At 38.7% G+C, this 19,307-nt stretch overlaps 1 protein-coding gene across 5 annotated transcripts in view; it reads left to right on the top strand.

Annotated features, from left to right (window-relative positions):
• MTM1 (myotubularin 1) overlaps positions 1–16,192 on the top strand; it is a 60,403-nt gene extending 44,211 nt beyond the window's left edge. For 4 of the 5 annotated variants that reach the window (XM_006024644.3, XM_014520388.2, XM_006024645.3 and 1 more), the window contains exons 7-15: positions 1,071–1,154; positions 2,775–2,924; positions 4,685–4,873; positions 6,461–6,646; positions 7,869–8,075; positions 9,206–9,298; positions 10,891–11,004; positions 11,336–11,512; positions 14,380–16,192. In XM_006024644.3, coding sequence (XP_006024706.2) covers positions 1,071–1,154; positions 2,775–2,924; positions 4,685–4,873; positions 6,461–6,646; positions 7,869–8,075; positions 9,206–9,298; positions 10,891–11,004; positions 11,336–11,512; positions 14,380–14,547 — 1,368 coding nt within the window. In that variant the 3' untranslated portion in view covers positions 14,548–16,192. The remainder of the gene's footprint in view (positions 1–1,070; positions 1,155–2,774; positions 2,925–4,684; positions 4,874–6,460; positions 6,647–7,868; positions 8,076–9,205; positions 9,299–10,890; positions 11,005–11,335; positions 11,513–14,379) is intronic. The other variant, XM_025205354.1, reaches the window with a different exon arrangement.
• The last annotated feature ends 3,115 nt before the right edge of the window (positions 16,193–19,307 follow it).

Below are 19,307 nucleotides of genomic sequence, written 5' to 3'. Positions count from 1 at the left end.
TTGACTTTAAGAAAGAGTGGTAAAACATTCACTAAATATGACTAAATTGAGACATCTTACAGTCCGTTTATGAAGTTTGGTCTATATGTCTAAACTTTTTACTGATGTCATGTTATATCATTAGTTAATTCTCAGAGCAATGATAAAGGTGGATGTTGAAGTTCAGTGTAAGCCTGTGGGGGCTTTGAGAGGGAAAAGGCAAAGTGTATATTTGACTGTACCTGGATCCATATATTCTGAACGGATATACCAAGTATGAAACTTACCTCTCAAAATTGACACTTTTTGTAAACATTTTTTCTGTAAAATGCTCTGTTTTTTCGTATTCCCTCCCTGCCCGTAAATCTTATGATGGGCAGTGCTTAAGTTCATCTGCCTGTACTTGGTGGTTTTAATTGAGAGAGATCTCAATTAAATATAAAATGATCACTTAGCTTTTAGCTCTTTGGGGGAGGTGCAGGAACCATCTTACATAATAACCTTTTTTTTTTTGTAAATAAAAATTATGGAGTCTTTTTCAGCGTGTATTAAAACTACTGAAATAGACTACTACAGCAGAACTTCAGGTGTCCTAGAAATCAGCCCTAGCTCCGGCATTTGTCCAGTGTTTTCACTTCTGCTCCGTGTCACGAGTAACACTGGCAGCTACAGTTATTGAGGAGTTTAAGTTTAAGGGTAGCTATTTGCTTATGGTTGAATCTGAAACTACTGGAAATAAACTAGACTTTGAAGTAGCTAAAGAAATCTTCACCTGGCTTGGCTTAAACAATAAACAGTTGTTACCACTTTCACTCACCTTGTTTTCACTCGTTTTGCTTCCTGAATGTTGAAAATGTGATTTAAAACTCAATTGTCATATTTATTCTAAGTTTTGTATTAAAGACTTTGAAAAACCAGATTACAAGTTCTGTGTACTGCACTTTGTTACACTCTGACTCAACTTTGAATGGATCATGAAATGGTGTGGCAACATGAACTGATCCAGTTTTATAACATTTATTTGGTACATGAGTTTTCTGCATAAACAAATTTGGTTAGAATTGTGTGATTACTTTTTTTTTTTCTTACAGCCTTTTTTTGCATTTGTAAATGAAGAGAAGTTTTCTGAAAATGGTTGGATGGTTTATAACCCAATGTCCGAATACAGGAGACAAGTGAGTTACTGTTGCTATTTTATAGTGCTTCTGTTATCTGAGACTTACTGTTTTGAAACGCATACAAAAAATTAAAATCCATTTATCAACTTTCTTCTGGGCTAGGATGTAGAGCAGGGACTAGAGGAGAAATGTGATTAAACATTAAGACAGATGCTTCAATGTGTTGTTTATTTTAAGACTTAAACAGAACTGAGTAGTAAGGTGGCTCTGTACTTTGAAGACAAATTTATAATATAAACATTATAACTTACTTTAATAAACTTACTGAAGAATTAGCTGCTCTGTTATAGTCATTGAATGTAAAATAAAGATGACACTAGAAGTTTGTCTCCATTACAAACCTTTGAAATGCAAGGTTTATAAAATCAGCTGTAAAAGTTTTGAGATCAGCTGAAATCCCTACCTGCAATGAGATCCTGTATAAGCCAGATAAAAAAAAAAAAAAAAAATCCTTAAATGTTCTCACTAGGATTTTTTTTACCTAGACTTTTGATATTTTTTACCTAAACTGTGGATATTTAGAGCCCTGTCCTAAAAGCTGTGGGGGTGATGAACATGCACTTAAAATAATTATACAAATTTGATCCATTCTGGTACTTCCAAAAGGTTAAAAATCTGTTTTTCATGGCTACTGTATACTTTCTTTCAGTAGTTATTTTCAGCTCGGTATTTGAATTGCTCTTTGTAGCATGAAAAAAAAAATAATGGCCACAAAAGAAAGGATATGGTGTATTTAATTAAAAATGCACGCTTATAAGTTAGGTAAACGTCCTCTCAAGATGGCTCCAGAAATTCTTTTATGGTATGGTGTGCATGTAAGTGCTAAGTACATTGTTTTTAAATTACGTTTACCCAACAAGCCATAACAACTGTCTTGGATTTTTTTCCTTGTAATTTTTCTGATGGGCTAAGGAGTATCCAGATTCATGCAGCATCTGTTTGGTCCAAGGTTTAGAGGCCCAGGCCTAAAGAAAAGGTAAAAATTCAGACACCCACACAAACCCCACTTTGTGTGCGTGTATGTGTGGATGGGGAGCTTGTCAGCCCCTCTCAGTTCCCTGGTGGACTACTTGGGCTGTGCTGTGATATGGTGATCCATCAGCAGTCTGCTCAGCTGAGAGGTGGTTTGTGTTTCCTATCTAAGCAGGAGCCTCAGCAAATGTTTTTATTTCTTTGTTTTAAATGAGTATAAGGCTTAAGAGGGGTGGGGGTTCAAAGCAGGCTTTCCTCTTTTTTGGAGCTATGCTTTTTATAACTTTTCCCTCCTAGGCCAGGTGGAAAGGCACTTTTCTAGAGGGGAGTGGGGGAGATATTTTCTTTCCCTCCTGCACCTTAATTATTTAAATATTTTTAAAATGGTTTTCTGCTCATTTGACTGTTAGAGTTGTAGAAATTGCAGTTTGGTGTGGAAATTAGGGCTATATGTTTGAGAGCCTGTTTTTTAACTGTATCCTTTAAAACCAACAGGAGAGTCCTGTTCTGTGTGGTCCTGTAAACTTCTAAGCTTCCGTTGCCACCATGTGGCTGAAATAGCTTGTAAAAGTACAAGTACAAAGAGCAGTTTATAGAGACCTGAAATACTAGAGTAATGTGTACTCTTATCTGTGTGTTTTTAAGGGCTTGCCCAGTGACCGGTGGAGAGTAACTTTTATCAATGAACATTACAGCCTGTGTGACACATATCCATCACTTTTGGTAGTCCCATATTGTGCTACAGAAGACGATCTTAAGAAGGTTGCTGCATTTAGGTCCCGAAATAGAATTCCAGTAAGTATTGTAGACAGCAGAGCTTGCCTTAAAGAGTAATTGCCATTAAGCATACACATAAATGTGACCTGTGGCATGAGGGGCTCTGTTTTTCTTTCAGTTGCAGTAAAGTAACTTAAATGGATTGGATTACTTAAGTGCAAGCCTCCTTGCTAGGTCCACCACAGAAATATTTCCCATCCCAATTTTGTTTCAGTTTCCCTTTTCAAGAAACAACTGTCACCTTTGCACATTCCCTTTTCTTGATAGAGCATGAGCCTTGGGCCACCATCTGTACTGTTTTGTGAACCGACTATTGTTGGATGCACTTAAGAATTGATGACAAATGTTACCCTTCTCATTTGCATGGAAACCACCTGGCAGTTGAACACAAGTCTCAAGGTCACTCCTCCTAAAGCCAAATCTCCTGCATGGTGTCCAGATTGAATTGCCAGGCTTTTTGTAGCTTTACAAAATTGTCAGCTCAGAAAATTCAAATAAAAATAAAGTAATCCTATTTTGACCTATTTGGGTGCATTTTCTAAAGTTAAACTGCTTTGTGAAGAAGAACATCTTTAAATATTAACTAGCAATCACAGAATAAATAAACTGTAGCTGTATATTGGGGCATTAAACTTCTATTTCAGTATGTACCATTTTGACTAATCCCTGTGGGGTGTTTTTTTTTACTTCCCTTTTTATAATTTAAATGTGCATCCATGCACATGCAGTCATGTTAAAAAGAAATGCTAGACCAGGCTTAGTGATATGCTGAAGTTACCAAATTGACTCACTATTAGGTTCCCTCCCCTATCTTCCAACTTTAACTGGGTTAATCCTAGTGCTAGGCTGTATGGGCTTCCATGAAATTTGATCCTTTGGGCAGGGAGTCTTAATTTTATTTTTCTGCTATGAAATAGCTCTTCTTTCCCATCCCCATGCAGTGTAGCTCATTGATATAGAATTGAGGATTATGTTTATTTTTGACGGTGGGGTTATGCTATGTTTTCCTGGGGGCCTGACTCTATTCCTTAGCCTGTAATATTGTCAAGGTGACTGAGAATTCTCTACCTCATTGGTTTTTAGGGCAAGCTGAGAAGTGTTATACCTAGTTTCAAAGGTTTATCTTACTGGTTTCTCAGACCTTGAAAACAGTTCACCTCACCATCCTCTTTATTGCCCGCTTCCTAGCATGTTTGGCTTCGTGGAATAGTGCAGGAGATGTACTCTGTACTGCAGTTAACTCCCACATGCAGAGAGGATTGAGAAACGGAAGGCACCTGTAGCAAGGGGACCCCCCACCCCCCCCCAAATGTCAGACTTGTGACTGCAGCATAAATTCTTAAAATCATGGAAAATGCCAGGCTGTGAAGTTGCAGAGTCCTGGGGCCCTAATTGAAATGTATGGGAATAATTCATGATCCTGAATTACCGTTTTGAGCCCTTGGATAATTCATTTGGGCATCACTGCATTTGTTTATAACCAGGATTATTTATGCAACCTCACATGGTAGAAATAAACAAAGCAGAATTTCTTCATATATAAATTGGAATGAGATATATATGTGTATAGTCATTAATAGTTTTTGTAATGTCTTTGCTTCTAATAATAGGAGTTGATAACTCTTAAAATTACAACCATACACACCCTAAACTTTTAAGAATTTATTTCACGTTAATGAGGTCCAAACATGTGAACCTTCATATTAACTAGTGTGCTTTAATTTGTGACACTCAACCATGTGGATTGCTTGCTAATATTTTTGGGGGCATGTGACTAGGTGCTGTCATGGATTCATCCAGAAAATCAAGCTGTTATTATGCGCTGCAGTCAGCCTCTCGTAGGTATGGGTGGTAAACGGAATAAGGATGATGAAAAGTATCTTGATATCATCAGGGAAGCAAACGGACAAATATCAAAACTAACCATCTATGATGCAAGGCCCAATGTAAATGCAGTAGCTAACAAGGTAAGTAGACATCTTAATTCTGTTTCCAGTACAAAAAACAGGCAATTTCCCCAAGTGCACTGCTTCTAGCTATGGAGCTTCTATAAATACTTAATCATTGTGTTGTTGTTAGTTTAACGTGGCATCAAAACCAAGGCCAAAATCCACAAAAGGATTTAGGTGGAGTTTGGATGTTAAGTGAGAATGTGATCCACAGATACCTCACCTCAGCCCATAGTTGCCCAAGTGTTCGCTAAGTTCCCTGGGTGCTTTGAATTCTCTCTAGGTGGGTATGGAGTATCTGTGCACTTATCTGATAGGGGACCCTGATCAGGGTCCACAAACTAAACATCTTTGCACCTAGATCCCATGAGGGGTCTGGTTCTTATTGTAGTGATGTTAGTGCACCCAACACGCTGACAGCAGAACGCAACAGCTACGGCCACTTTCACTCAAACATGGCTGAAAGAAGGATACAGGGGCGGTCCACTCATCTTGGAAGTGGTAGACCTGGGTTCTTGGCATGAGTAAATTCAAACCCACATCTCCCACCTCCCATGAGACTGCCTGAACCATTAACCTACAGACATACCTATAACTCCTCCACTCCTGTTGAAATTGTGCCCTGGGATGGGGCAGGGACAAGGAGAATGCACATGATTCTGTAGCCCAGGGGTAAGGGAGCACACGTGAGAGAGGAGACCTGGTTTCTAATCCCTGCTCCAAGCACTATTTTATATCTTGCATTAGTCCTTGGATAAAATGCAGAAGCTGTTCTGCAAGCAGGGACTAGCAGTCAGAACTTTCCTCTAGCGGATGAGTGAAGTGCTAAAGTTGGAGAATTGTGAGATTTCAGATACACCCCTCTCTTCAACATTTCTTAATGCTTATCTTAGGTGTTCTCCTACTCAGCGTGCTGGCCATCATGAATCTCATTTGGAGGCATTTAACCCTTTTCCATGCATTATATTGGGAGCTATGGCTGTTCATTCCACTCAAAGTCAGGTGTTCCTGCACCCCCCCCCCCAAAAACAGGCATCCATCTAGCACGGGGGGAGGGGGGCAGCCTTTTGCTGATCTGGGCGAGAGCTTGCATCCTGGGCCCCTGTTGTGGGCTTCCGTCTCTTCACCACCTTCCAGTGTCAAAGTAGCCTGCACTTACTGTCAGGTATCCAGCCCACCTCGGGGAGGATAAGCATCACGGGCACAAGAGAGCAGAAGAGAATGCTGTGAAGTGAATGGGTGGCTCAGAGGTGCAGCTGTCTTAACCTGATTTTCCCCAACAACACAAAACCTAGATTAATGGGGTTGATCTGGATTTGGTGCATCACATACCTTGTTAAAAAGCATAGCTTTGGAGCCAGTCACCTATGCAAATACAGGTTTATGGGGATTTTTTAATACTTCTTACAGCATCTAAATGCCTAAAGAAAGAAACCAAAAAAAGCCAAGGCAAAATAGTGTTTATCTAATGTAGTCACCCATCAAACTGTCTTCTAAAATGTTTTGCATGGTGTAGACTCTAAAACCTCTCTTCATATTAAAGTATTGTTCTAATAAAGTATACATGACTATTCAAACTAAATTTTAAAATTGTTTGCTTTTTAGGCAACTGGGGGAGGATATGAAAGTGAAGATGCATATCCCAATGCAGAACTTTTTTTCTTAGATATTCATAATATCCATGTCATGAGGGAATCTTTAAAAAAGCTGAAGGACATTGTTTATCCTAACGTAGAAGAATCTCACTGGTTGTCAAGTCTGGAATCAACTCATTGGCTAGAACATATCAAAGTGAGTTTTTTGGGGTTTTGTATTTTTAATGAACAGTTTCTCTAGAGTAGATTTGTCACAATTTATTTTGTATAAGATTTTTCTTTTTATTTCATTTTTAGAGAATTAAACTGCATTAATATGCTATATTTTCCATAACTGCACTGAAGAACATTATTGTAGTTGCAGAATTGCAGTATCATAAAAGCATCCTGATTTGCTTGTTGGAAGTTATGCAAAACTGTTTTTGAAGTATCAGAGTTGCTGTCTCAGATCCTACTTCCTGAAAGAGATGATAGTTTTAATGAAGAGCATTATTTATATATGCCACACAATGTGGAGTATGTCTTATTGACATATATGGCTTTGAAGTCTGACTAATATCTAATAACTTGTAGCTAGTCGTAAGTGTCTCCTGCTAGTGGCATTGTTTTAGCAATCATAAGTGAAATGTATTGCTTTGAATGTTAATATACCTTGCTTTTTGACAGGAGGAAGATAGTGCCCCCAGGTAACTGCCTTTTAATCTGTTCAATAGTCACTTGTTTAATAAACTATCAGATATATCCTGGGTTGCAACAGAAAATGCAGAGAGAAAACTGTAGCATTTGTCTACAAGTTGAGCATGGTAATTCTAATTGGACAGAACTTTTAATTTGATTTCCTTTCAAAAGTATAAGGGACATACTTCCCTTTGTAATGGAATTGAAATAGGTGTGTATTAATGATCATGCTTCTGGCTGTATTTTAGTACCCTTTATATTTGTAGATTAAATATGAGCTTGAAGAAAGTATGTGTTCCTATAGTAATTACTCCTTAAATAGAATTTCTAATTTCAGCAAATAGTTGCAAAAATAGGAATATCAAAAGGATGCAAGCCATAGAGATCGAACTGAGTCATTTGAAACATATAACTTTTTAAAGTAGGCACATCCCATTGTAGATCATAGTGTCTTCCTCTCTGAAGATACAGCTTTCAGTCCAGATTTATTTTTTTAGCTACTTATTGTGAGATGAGTTAGGTCCCCTTGTCTGTTAGTAAAATCAATGTAGTCTAGTCTGGTTTTCCATATTTATAGAATATTTTTTTGCTCTGCTTCCAATTAAAAAACAAACAAAAGATCCCTTCTCCCACTTGCTCTTCCTCAACTCTGGTTAACCAAAATTATAAGAAATCATGTGTGTTGGCTGGGATAACAGCACTGATCTCTTATATTGTCTGGCATTTGTTTCTTTTTCCAGCTTGTCTTGACAGGAGCTATTCAAGTGGCAGATAAGGTGTCCTCAGGGAAGAGCTCTGTGCTGGTACATTGTAGTGATGGTTGGGACCGAACAGCACAACTAACGTCTCTGGCCATGTTGATGTTGGACAGCTACTACAGAACAGTTGTGGGTTTTGAAGTTCTGGTACAAAAGGAGTGGATCTCTTTTGGACACAAATTTGCATCGGTGAGAGTTAGGAAAAAATAATAGCAGGACTGATGCTTTATGAACATTACAGGAAGTGTTTTCAACCTTCCAGTTGCCCAGTATTTCAAGGTTTGAACAATTCTTCAAACAGCCTGAAGTGATGAAAAATAAATTAGCCACACCTGAGCAGAATGATCTGCTTTTGAAGCCATTCCATAGCAAGTTTTCACTTCAGCAAGACCCATAGTTTTGTCACCTTCTTGTTTCCTGTTTCAGGTATGGAATGGCTACTGTTATAGTGCTTTTAGGGGGTAACGACGCAAAAAAATAGAAAAAGTCCTCCAGGGATTCAGCCTTCTGACTACAGCTAGTGGACTCGCATTTGTCACAAAAATTGCCAAGGTGCTTCAAAATGATCCCCGTAACCGAGGAACTTCTTTGAAGTGCTTCCTTTTGGAATGCTTCAAATTAGTGTACTCGCCTGAGTCCAAGACAACTTCAAATTTAAGACAACCCTCCAATGATTTAAATTCTACACATGGAAAAAATATAAAGTTGTTATAATTTTCCCAAGTATAGAATCTAATTATTGGAGGATTGTCTTAAATTTGACCCTCCTTCCCCCTGCTCCTCCCCCCTTTAACTGCTGTGACAGGATGAGTATTGGCAGCAGGGCAGGCAGCAGGGAAGTCAAACAACTTTCCCTCTGTTGCCTGTCCCCTCCAACGTTTGCCCCCCAGCCTCGGCAGTGCCTGGATCCCCTGGCACCTACCCCTTCCCGCGTGGTGCCTGCCTACTTAGGAAGTTCAGTAATTAATAGGCCATCATCCCATATCAAAGCTTTCTAATTGCTGAAGTCTCAAGCAAAGCTATTCTATAGCTATTAGCACTCTAAGGATAGAATATTAGGGCAGGAATTCCAAAAAGTTCTTGGTTTTTTGAACTAATGCTTTGGTTCTGGATCTCTACCATTCATAAATACTTACTGCTCCTCTCCCATCAACAAAGCAGTTTATAACTGGAGCAAGTTTGTAGTATCACTCCTCACCCAGGTCTGCATTATGGATTTAAAATTGCTGCATTATATTCATGTTAAACCTGTATTTTGACTTCTATTTTAATGGAATTTGCTTTTTGACTAATATAAGACTTGCATTGTTGCATTTCAGAGAATAGGCCATGGCGATAAAAACCATGCTGATGCTGATAGATCACCTATCTTTTTGCAGTTCATTGATTGTGTTTGGCAAATGTCTAAACAGGTAGGTTGTATTTCTCTCTCAAAGGTGGTTAAAATCCAGCAAATCAATGTTATTTTAAAATAATCTTTAATTAAGAGCCCAAATCCTCAAAGTATACTACAAGTGTTCTCTGATCCAGTAGCAGAAAGTAACACAGTCGCATTGCGTTCAAAGTTAACCCTCTCCTTTTTTCCTTTTTTAAATAACTAAAAATTAATCTGCTGGCTTATACTCTTGATCATTAACTAATTGTTCATGCATAAAAGCATTGTCCTTTGTCGTATCTTGAATGGGTACTTCCTTAGGACTATTTGGAATAGCGGCAGATTGTTGCATTTATTTTGGTCTTATTTTAGAGTTAGTTTTTATTAATTTAATCATTCCATTAAACTTTTCCCCAAGCTGTTCATAGAAACGCAGCTCCCTTACATGAGGACAAAATAATTAGAAGCACTTTAATGTCAATGTACATAGAAAAAACTTTTCTTGTTTCTTTCTTGTCTCTCTTTTTTTATCCCCCACTGGTAATCCTTTAAGAGTGCTGAGACTGATTTCCTGTCTCCATTTTAAATTCAAACTGAATACCCCTTCAGTGCCGTCCAGATTATGGAAGCTCCTCACTGCTGCTACCCCTAATGTGATGCTGTCAATTTTTAAGTTACAAAACTAAGTGCATTATCTCTGTGGCAAAGCTTCTTTCATGTAGCAAAGCTATTCAGAATTTAATTTCCTGAGGTAGCAGTGCAAAGTAGTGTTTCTTGTTGACGCTTTATAGACTTGTAATTTTTTCACTAACTTTACTGCAGGTGAACTAGCAGTTTTTTTTCTTCTGTTTCATTACTGTTGACTCTTAAGAACTGTAGTTGTACTAGAGAGCTAATGATTCATAAAAGTATAGAGTTTGAATTTATTCTGTAGACTCCCATCATCTTCCTGCTACAGATATGTTTTTATTCAGGTTTTTATAGAAAGCTATTGTCCCCTTTTGAGAGAGGCCTTGAAGGTAAAAAGTTACTTAGTGTAACAGTGCTGTGCAGCTAACTAAGTACTGCAGGCACCCATAGCCTAGTACAGACCTCAAGCCTTATCTGCCTACATCTTGTTTCAATAAATCCTTTTCTAATATTAAGTTACATCTGGCAGAGAAGCCTCAACAGCTTCCTCATAAATAGCAGTGCTTCTTTACCTATCACCTCCAAATTCCTTCTTTTAGTTCAGTCTTAATCTTCTTTTGGACCCAAAGGCAAAAACAAAATGAAACAAACCAAAAAAGCACCTGATTTACCAGGGAATCCAGTCTCGTGTTAGATGAAGTGTTATTTCATCCATCTTGAAGTGGCATTCTATTTTAGATGTAAAGTTTCTCTTTAGATGAAGAGATGTACTGTCTGGTGATAAGAATGCATAGGGATTTTCATCTTTTTCTATTTGTTGTCTAGTAATCAGTAATTCATCACATTTATAGTACTGGTTTTGTCATGGGAAACTCGTTTTTGGTAGACTAAGTGACAGACTTTCTAAATGGCTTTTATAGTTTAGTAGCTCAGACTGAGTGTGGGCATGCACAAGCACATATGTATAAACAAATCTCTAACTCTTGACTTTGTTGCTAGTTTCCTACAGCTTTTGAATTCAATGAACAATTCTTGATTACGATTCTGGATCACTTGTACAGCTGCCGATTTGGTACTTTTTTGTACAGCTGTGAGTCTGCCAGAGACAGAGAGGTAGGTCAAACTGATGATCTGTAAAGTTCTGTATAGTTTTGAAACTGTCATCCTAATCGTTGTAAACAGCTTAATTATAGCCAAGAAAGGAACACAAAAACATACTTGAACTGGTACTAGCAAGTTTGTTTTTATGTATTCAAAAGACTACATGCAAATTTTAGGGTACATTGTCAGTTCGAGTTAGTGTACATGTATATTTTACTGTAGTGATTTGTAAATGTGACACTTCATCTACTGTGCTTCTGTTGTAGTTGGAAGAGTGTAACCAGAGTTACCATAACAGACTTGTACTGTATAAATAGTTGAAATTCTTACCATTTCATTTCAGAAAGTGGCTGAAAAAACACTGTCATTATGGTCGTTGATAAACAGTGAAAAGGCCAAGTACATCAATCCTTTTTATACTAAAGAACTGAATCGAGCACTTTATCCAGTAGCCAGTATGCGTCACCTGGAACTTTGGGTTAATTATTACATTAGGTGGAACCCAAGGATTCGGCAACAAGTAAGTCAGTTCTTTTCCAGGTTCTGGGAAATGCTTCTAGAGAGACTATACAGTGTAGACTATTGTTTTTGCTTTTATTTGTTTAAATCCAATGCTCTTGGCCTATGTACAGCTCTGCTTTAGAGGTTAAGATTATTTTACTGCTCTGCATCATCAGTCATACTTCCCCAAAACTTGTCTTTTTTTTTTTAAAGCATTTGCTTGTGAAAGGTGGTGATGAACAATCCTTCAGAACAAAGTACAGTACTCTGTCCTAGACTGGGTAGAATACTGGCATCAGAGGTCAGCTTTCTCGCACTGCCCTGTTCATGCGGAAGTGGAAAGGGATCTTGGAGTCCTAGTGGACTCCAAGATGAACATGAGTCGGCAGTGTGATGAAGCCATCAGAAAAGCTAATGGCACTTTATCGTGCATCAGCAGATGCATGACGAATAGATCCAAAGAGGTGATACTTCCCCTCTATCGGGCGCTGGTCAGACCGCAGTTGGAGTACTGCGTGCAATTCTGGGCACCGCACTTCAAGAGGGATGCGGATAACCTGGAGCGGGTCCAGAGAAGGGCCACTCGTATGGTTAAGGGCCTGCAGACCAAGCCCTACGAGGAGAGACTAGAGAACCTGGACCTTTTCAACCTCCGCAAGAGAAGGTTGAGAGGTGACCTTGTGGCTGCCTATAAGTTCATCACGGGGGCACAGAAGGGAATTGGTAAGGTTTTATTCACCAAGGCGCCCCCGGGGGTTACAAGAAATAATGGCCACAAGCTAGCAGAGAGCAGAATTAGACTGGACATTAGGAAGAACTTCTTCACAGTTCGAGTGGCCAAGGTCTGGAACGGGCTCCCAGGGCAGGTGGTGCTCTCCCCTACCCTGGGGGTCTTCAAGAGGAGGTTGGATATGCATCTGGCTGGGGTCATCTAGACCCAGCACTCTCTCCTGCCTATGCAGGGGGTCGGACTCGATGATCTATTGAGGTCCCTTCCGACCCTAACATCTATGAATCTGTCTCTCAGTCCTGGCTTGGAGGGACAGACTGTTTTTATGGTTCAGGATTAATTACTTTGCCTCTTCTGAGGCTACCAGCTTGAGTTCCAATTATTCTGGTAGTTTTATGTGGCTATTTGTTTGGTGGGTCTTTTCAGCTAAGACCATCAAAAATAGCTTATTGGGTACCTGTTATGTGGCAGCTTTGTTTTATCACTGCAAGCCAGGGTCAGCTCACAGAAGCAGTCTTTATCTAAGCACTGGAGAAGAGTAGGAGTTTTTTAAGGCAGCACAGCTTCTCTTCAGCTGTTGATCTCCTGAATTTACAGAATGCTGGAGCCTAGAAGACACTAAACAGCGTACTGTATTTTTTTACAAGTATGTTGCCAGTTTTAATTTGTTCTCATTTCAAAGTTTTTGCTCTTTGCAGTGAAAGTCTAGTTAATTAAGGGGAGCTACAGACGAGACACTTTTTGGAAAGCTAACAATTTTGGGACATAAAATTGGCCAGTTCCTTTTAAATTTTTCAGTCCTGGTGCCCATTGTCATTACTGATCTGATTTTTTGGCACTGGAATTCTGTAAGTGTAGATGGAAAAAGCATATAGGTGATTCTGTGACTGCTGGCAACAAGCAATTAAAAAATATCAGTGAGTTTTAACATACTCTGAAGTTGTCAATGGTCTTACAGAGATATATGTGCCATTTAAATCCTCTTTCCACTAGGAAACTGACTTAGGCTCAATGAAACATGTCAATTGTGTGTTGCTGGGACAAGACCCTTTTCAGTGCTATTTCAAACTGACACTCATCTACAGTAGCCAGTGCTGCATCCCTTTGCTAGCCTAATATTAAGTGCTCTCCTTGTAGTGCTACTGCTGATTCTAGGTAGTGACTGCACCATAGATGTTGATTTTGTGCTGTTGTTGTGACATGATACTTCTCTCTCCTGAAGCTTCATCTATTTCTTTAAACATTAGCAGGAGGTAAGGTATTTCATTTATTAACCCTTTAAGGAGTGTGGCACTTGTTTGGTCTTGTAGAGATTGGGAAATTGAGTACTGAGATGGATGGTCCCTATTGGATTACTTCTGAAGTTAGTGGCAAATATCTGTAAAGCCACAGTGGCAACTCCTTGAGATGCATGCATCTAAGGGAAGCTAAAGACTATGTGCCTCAGTTTGGTGCATGCAGCATCTTTCTTCTATTTAATTAGTCTTTTCTTTATCACAGAGAGATTAAAATGATGAAACTGCTCAGATGGATCATGGTTTTCTCTACTCCTTTCCCTCCCCCTTTTAACAAGCTGCTCATAATATGTATATTTTTTGCCCTGAAGTTTAAGATTTCAGAAGACAGATATTCAGGGTTTTGTTACAGAGTTAACCAAAACAGTCCTTTTCGATTTGTTAAGGAGTGTTCACTCTTTTGGTCACTTTAATTCTGAGGATGCCAACATATTACTGGTGTGATTTTTGTTTTTGCAGCCTGATGACTTGGCCCTCTTAAACAAGATATCTGCTGTTTGAAGTCTTGCTTTAATGCTTCATTTCTAAGCTGTGAAAGGCTAGGTGTGCTTATATCCTGTGCAGAATGGGAACAAACAGCAGTAAACATGGCTGGTTGTTACTGAAGTTGCATGAACTCCTTTTTGTAGTAAGCTAAATCTGGATGTTTTGCTACAGATAAACCTTTTGAGCAAAGAGGGTTCTTATAGATACAGAAATGGAAACTTTGGGTCTTCCTTTCAGAAATACCCACTGTTAAGGAGCTGCAGCATGCAAATATCAAAAGCTGCCAGGCACCTGTTGGGTTGATTCGGAGCAACTTTAGGGCATTCAAGTGCAAGTAAAATCAAGTTGTAAAAATGTTTTGTTGCATCTTTCTAGCAGCCAAATCCAGTGGAGCAGCGTTACATGGAGCTGTTAGCTTTACGTGATGACTACGTGAGGAGACTCGAAGAGCTGCAGATCACAAATAATACTAAGATCTCCAGTTCATCAACCTCATCAGCATCTCCATCGCAGATGGTGTCCCATGTGCAAACACATTTATGAAGGAAGAATGTGGTTTGCTTTCTTCAGAACACTGAAACCACGAGCGGTGCTTAACACAGAGCTGTAGTACAAAAAGGAGTATATGAATGCCTTAGTTTGGACCTCTACCTAACTCCACATATTAGACCTTCTCTGTAGTAGGAGGACTGAAAGAGAAATTTTCAATTCATTATGTGCCTTTCAAAACCTGTGGACTGGGAATATGTTAACCAATTTGCAGTTAGCTGGGGTGCTTTAGACTTTTGAAGAAAACTGATAAAATTACAAATACTTTTTTTTCATTAGTACATATGTATTTATTATGTTTAGGCCACCATCCTGTAAAAACTTAAGCATATGCTGAATCTTGTACACTATGTCTATAGTGCCTTTGACTTCAAAGGGACTATTCATAGTGCATAAATCCAAGTATGTGCATAAGTCTGCAGGACAAGGACTTTCAACTTCCTGAGAGAACTTCCTTGAGCTTTCAAAAGCCAAATACTCAGGAATAGAATTTTCCTGGTTAACTGAAAACTACTTCAGCTTCCTGTTCAAAATAATTGAAAAAGAGGAACTTTTTGGTAATTTAAACTTGTGATAATTCAACTTGCTCTGTATATATCAAAGAAGACATGTAAAAAAAAAAAAAGGCTAATTTTTATACTGTAAATGAAGATTTTTAGAATGAATAGATTAGGATTTTGATGGCTTGGGGGGAGAAATGATTTTTTTGGTAACTATGGAACACTACATATTTTTGAATTGTCAATTATGTAGGTGAAACTTTCTGGATTTTGATTTTGTTGATTTGCCTAAATTGTAGTTTTCAAGGAAAAAAAACTAGAATTCTTTAAAGACATTGCTTTGAAGTCCAGTATTAGCAATACGGTTTGTGTTTGTATGCATTTCCTAAAATAAAATGTGCCTATTCAGAGCAACTTCTATACCAAAGTAGGTTAAAATTTTTAAGATTATGATTAATGAGTTGGTAACCTCTTAAATTGTACAGCCTAGCACATTTAGTGGATATTTAACCTATTTGTTTAACAAGTTTATTCTTTATAAAGTATTTATAGGGATTTCATTATACAAGATTTGCAAATAGTACGTGCGGATTGAAATAGTCTTTTGATGAACTGTTTTGAGGCCATTAATTAAGAGGCTTCTCTTGTTAAATTTATAATTTGCTCCTTTCAGGCATTTTTTATTATTATTTACAAGTATTTCTTGAGACAGCACAGACCTTGCCACTTGATGTTTTAATTCATATTTTGCATACACTTGGAAGTTTTAATGATGTTCAGTCAATTTAGTATGTTTTGCAGTATAGGTTTTGTAAAGGACTTTGTAACTAAAATGGTTATTTTAAATGAAGTGTGTGTTGACATTTGAAACTTCTACTGTTGTAAATTATTGTAAATGTGATGTTTGATCTACAAAATGTAACAACAGAATTAAATAGGATTATGTATAAATTAAGTTTGTGTAATTATATTGAAATATGGTTTATTAGAACTTCTCCTCCAAGGCTTGTAGAATGTAAATATTTTGCATACAGAAGGAAAACTTAACGCATATGGTTCCATAAAAAAAACTAGAAGTCATAGTTTAGAGGATGCTGGAATGTTTTAGAAATAACGTTGTTCATAGCACAAAAAAAAAAGCGCAGCACCTCTTAATTTGATACCGTTAGTACTATACTAAAATAATTGCACTATTTTTTCAGGGAAATGCAGAGTACTGCTTGTGTGTTCTAAATACACGTGGTTAATGTCCACTTATATTTTTTCTCCTCTGAATTTTTCTTGTTCATCTTTTCAGCGCATATATGTGGAGCTGCAACTTTCAGTTCCCCTCCAGGATCTTGGCATTGTTTTAAGATAGATTGGATGCTTCACAGCAGATGACCAAGGAAGCTTAATTCAACCCAACAATTTATCCTTATGGCATTGAATAGCATAACTTTGCAGATTTAAAACTATGCAGACTGGCTTGTTTGCCTCCTATTTGCATGTGGTTTATAAAACAGTTAGGTTTTTTCATCGGGATTTTTAAGAGTATTGTACGATTTGGATCAAGTGCTTCATATAATCTGTTTTATCAGCAGTGTCGGAGTTAAGAAAATTGAGTAGTCTATTTTGTAAATATTGTGTAATAAACTTGCATTTCAGAATGTGTAACATGATGAAAAGGATTATATGCACTTGCTGTTTCATTACATGTATACAGTACACTTATATTGCCAAAATTGTTGACACTTCATTTTTATGTAGTTGGAACTGAAGTTTGTTCTTTAAAAGCCTATAACTTGGTTACATGTTCACTCAGATTTCTTTGTTGAGTCGGTGACTTAAAATAAAACATTGCTATTTTAATAGAATTAAAAACAAATCCTATAAAATAAAAAAACCCTGAAACATTCTAATTTATTAATCTCTTCATTTCTGGGATATTGCCTTATTTTTGAAGAACATTTTAGTGTGATAATGAATATAGGTATGTACAATGGTTGCTGTTTTCAGTATACAGTTTCCTTCTGTTGTTCATTTGAGCAGTTCACTGTATGCAAATATACTGCTGTGCTATATACAGCCCCATTGTTGTCAGGTAGTGTCCCATGAGGACATGGCAAATGTAAGGCCTAATCTAGCATTTCATAACAGTTGGCTCTTGCCTGTTATGTTTGACCACAAAAGCTTCTGTGAACACTGCCAAAACCTGTTCAGGAAGAGTGCACGAGAAGACTGCTCAAGCATTCCCAGGAGTAATATTGGGTGCCTATTAGTATATTTAGTTTTAAATATTCCAGGGTAATGATGCACATGCAACTGGAATAAATCTTCCCTCTATTACTTATTTCACTTGTGGCCTCTGATTAAAGACACCGCCCCTTTCTCCCCCCCTTCATATACATATCTGATATAAGTCTAACAGTTGGACATACTGAACATTTGATTAACCAATGCCAGCCTCAAAATGTTGTATGGAGGGAGCTGCGTCCTCCCATTCCCATGTTCAAGACCTGGAATGACCACCTAGTTATTGCATTGAGCCCCAACTTCTTACTCGGTTGTCTTCTGAAAATTCACTTGTTACAGAGTGCCTACCTTTGGTCTCCACCCAAATGTTACACTTACAGGTAAGTTAAATGAGAGAAAGTTAAATCCCTTAGTGCTGTTTTCTCTGAACCTGCATTTTAGATTGTAATGTTTCTTTTAAGGTAGAATTTGTCTTTGTTATGTATAATACTAAGCATACTGTTAATGCTAAAGTAAATACTGATCATTAAAAGATTAGAACTAGAACTCTTGAGAGTGCAATTCTAGCTGCTCTTCAGATGATGTTAGTTCACAGGCACAAAACTGGGTCTCTAGTTCCCTACCATTACTTGTGAAAGAGCATAAAATCTAGCTGCATGTATATAAGTAGAGGGAAGAAAGCAATACAAAGTTAAATCTGATACAGGTTTTCAAACTATCACTTTCGCTGCCAGAAATCATTAAAATAGGAATTCAAATTCATATTTAACTAAATAGCTCTTAATCATCTTTGCCTATCATTTCCCCCATGTTTGGTATCTGAATACTATCACTTTTGATAATTGGTAGAGCTGTTTTTGTTCCAAAAAAGTATACTACTTCAAAATGTTTCTATAAAATGTATCTGGGAATGTCAAACTCCAGTCCGTGTAGCATGTAAGTTTTTGTGGCTGTTTGTGGAGCACCTTCCATAATCAGACCTCCAGGAGATGCTGTAGTCTTCTGGCTTTTAAGTGGAATCTACCATCACGGTCGGTGACAGTCCTAGCTCTTCTTCACAAGAATTGCTTTCTGCTCTGGCGGCTTATTGTAATCTGGAAATGAAAGCTATCAGGGGCGTCTGTTTAAAAGAACAAGAAGTCAATATTAGAACTTCCTACTCCTGCAGAATTGCTGTATGATGAAAAGTATCCATTATAAAAGAAATACCTGATTCTCACTCAGAGGAGGGTGATTAGCTTATCAACCTTTTTCCTTATCCTTACTGTTTGGTTGTGTTATCTGACATCGGAGCGCAAGGGAAAAGGGTCTTGTCTGGTAGATTTTTTTCCTCTTCCTCTTCTTCAATCCTTTGATTCGAAGATGACCTCTTACCACAGCTTGCTGATACGCAGGCTGGGATGAGGGTGGCCAACTCTTGTGTTTTGAATCTCTCCCAGGTTTCCGAAACGCCAGCATGCTCGTGACACGCAACGCAGACGTGCTCACGTGTGTCGGCTGCGGATGACGGTGCGTAGGCGTTGCGTCGGGAAGGCGGACGCACATTGCTACTACGTTTAAAACGTAGGCCTCCTGCACTCGGATTCTACATTTAATGTTTGTTTAAATGAATGCCCCGGGTCCCGCGCTCGTCTGACTCCTGGAGCCTCCAGGGCCATCCTGCAGGGTGTCGGCAACCCTCCTCTTCCTTCCCCCGCTCTCTTCTTGCTTCCAGGGTCCACAAAACGGGCTGCCACCCTGTTGCGTTCGCGGCCGGCTCCAGGCGTCGAATTGCACTGTGGTGCGTGGGGGCATCTGCAAAAACAACCCCCAATGGGCTGGGGTCGGGGCTGTGCGTGGGGCTAGGACTAGACGGTGGCTGTGCTCTGGGCGCTTGTCCTTTGCACCCCTTCCCCCCCCCCCCCCCCAGCCACTTTCTTCAGGTCGGCCTTCAACGTGTCCTCGTCCCCTTGGGCCGGGCCCGTGCCCTACCGCGCGCCGGGCCTGTACACAGCCCTCCTTTGGGGCCTCTTGAGCCCC

This window comes from Alligator sinensis, unplaced genomic scaffold, assembly GCF_000455745.1.
Source record: "Alligator sinensis unplaced genomic scaffold, ASM45574v1 scaffold207_1, whole genome shotgun sequence".
NCBI lineage: Eukaryota > Metazoa > Chordata > Crocodylia > Alligatoridae > Alligator > Alligator sinensis.
Note: the sequence above shows the minus strand (reverse complement) of the source record. Positions and strands in the feature narration are given on the sequence as shown.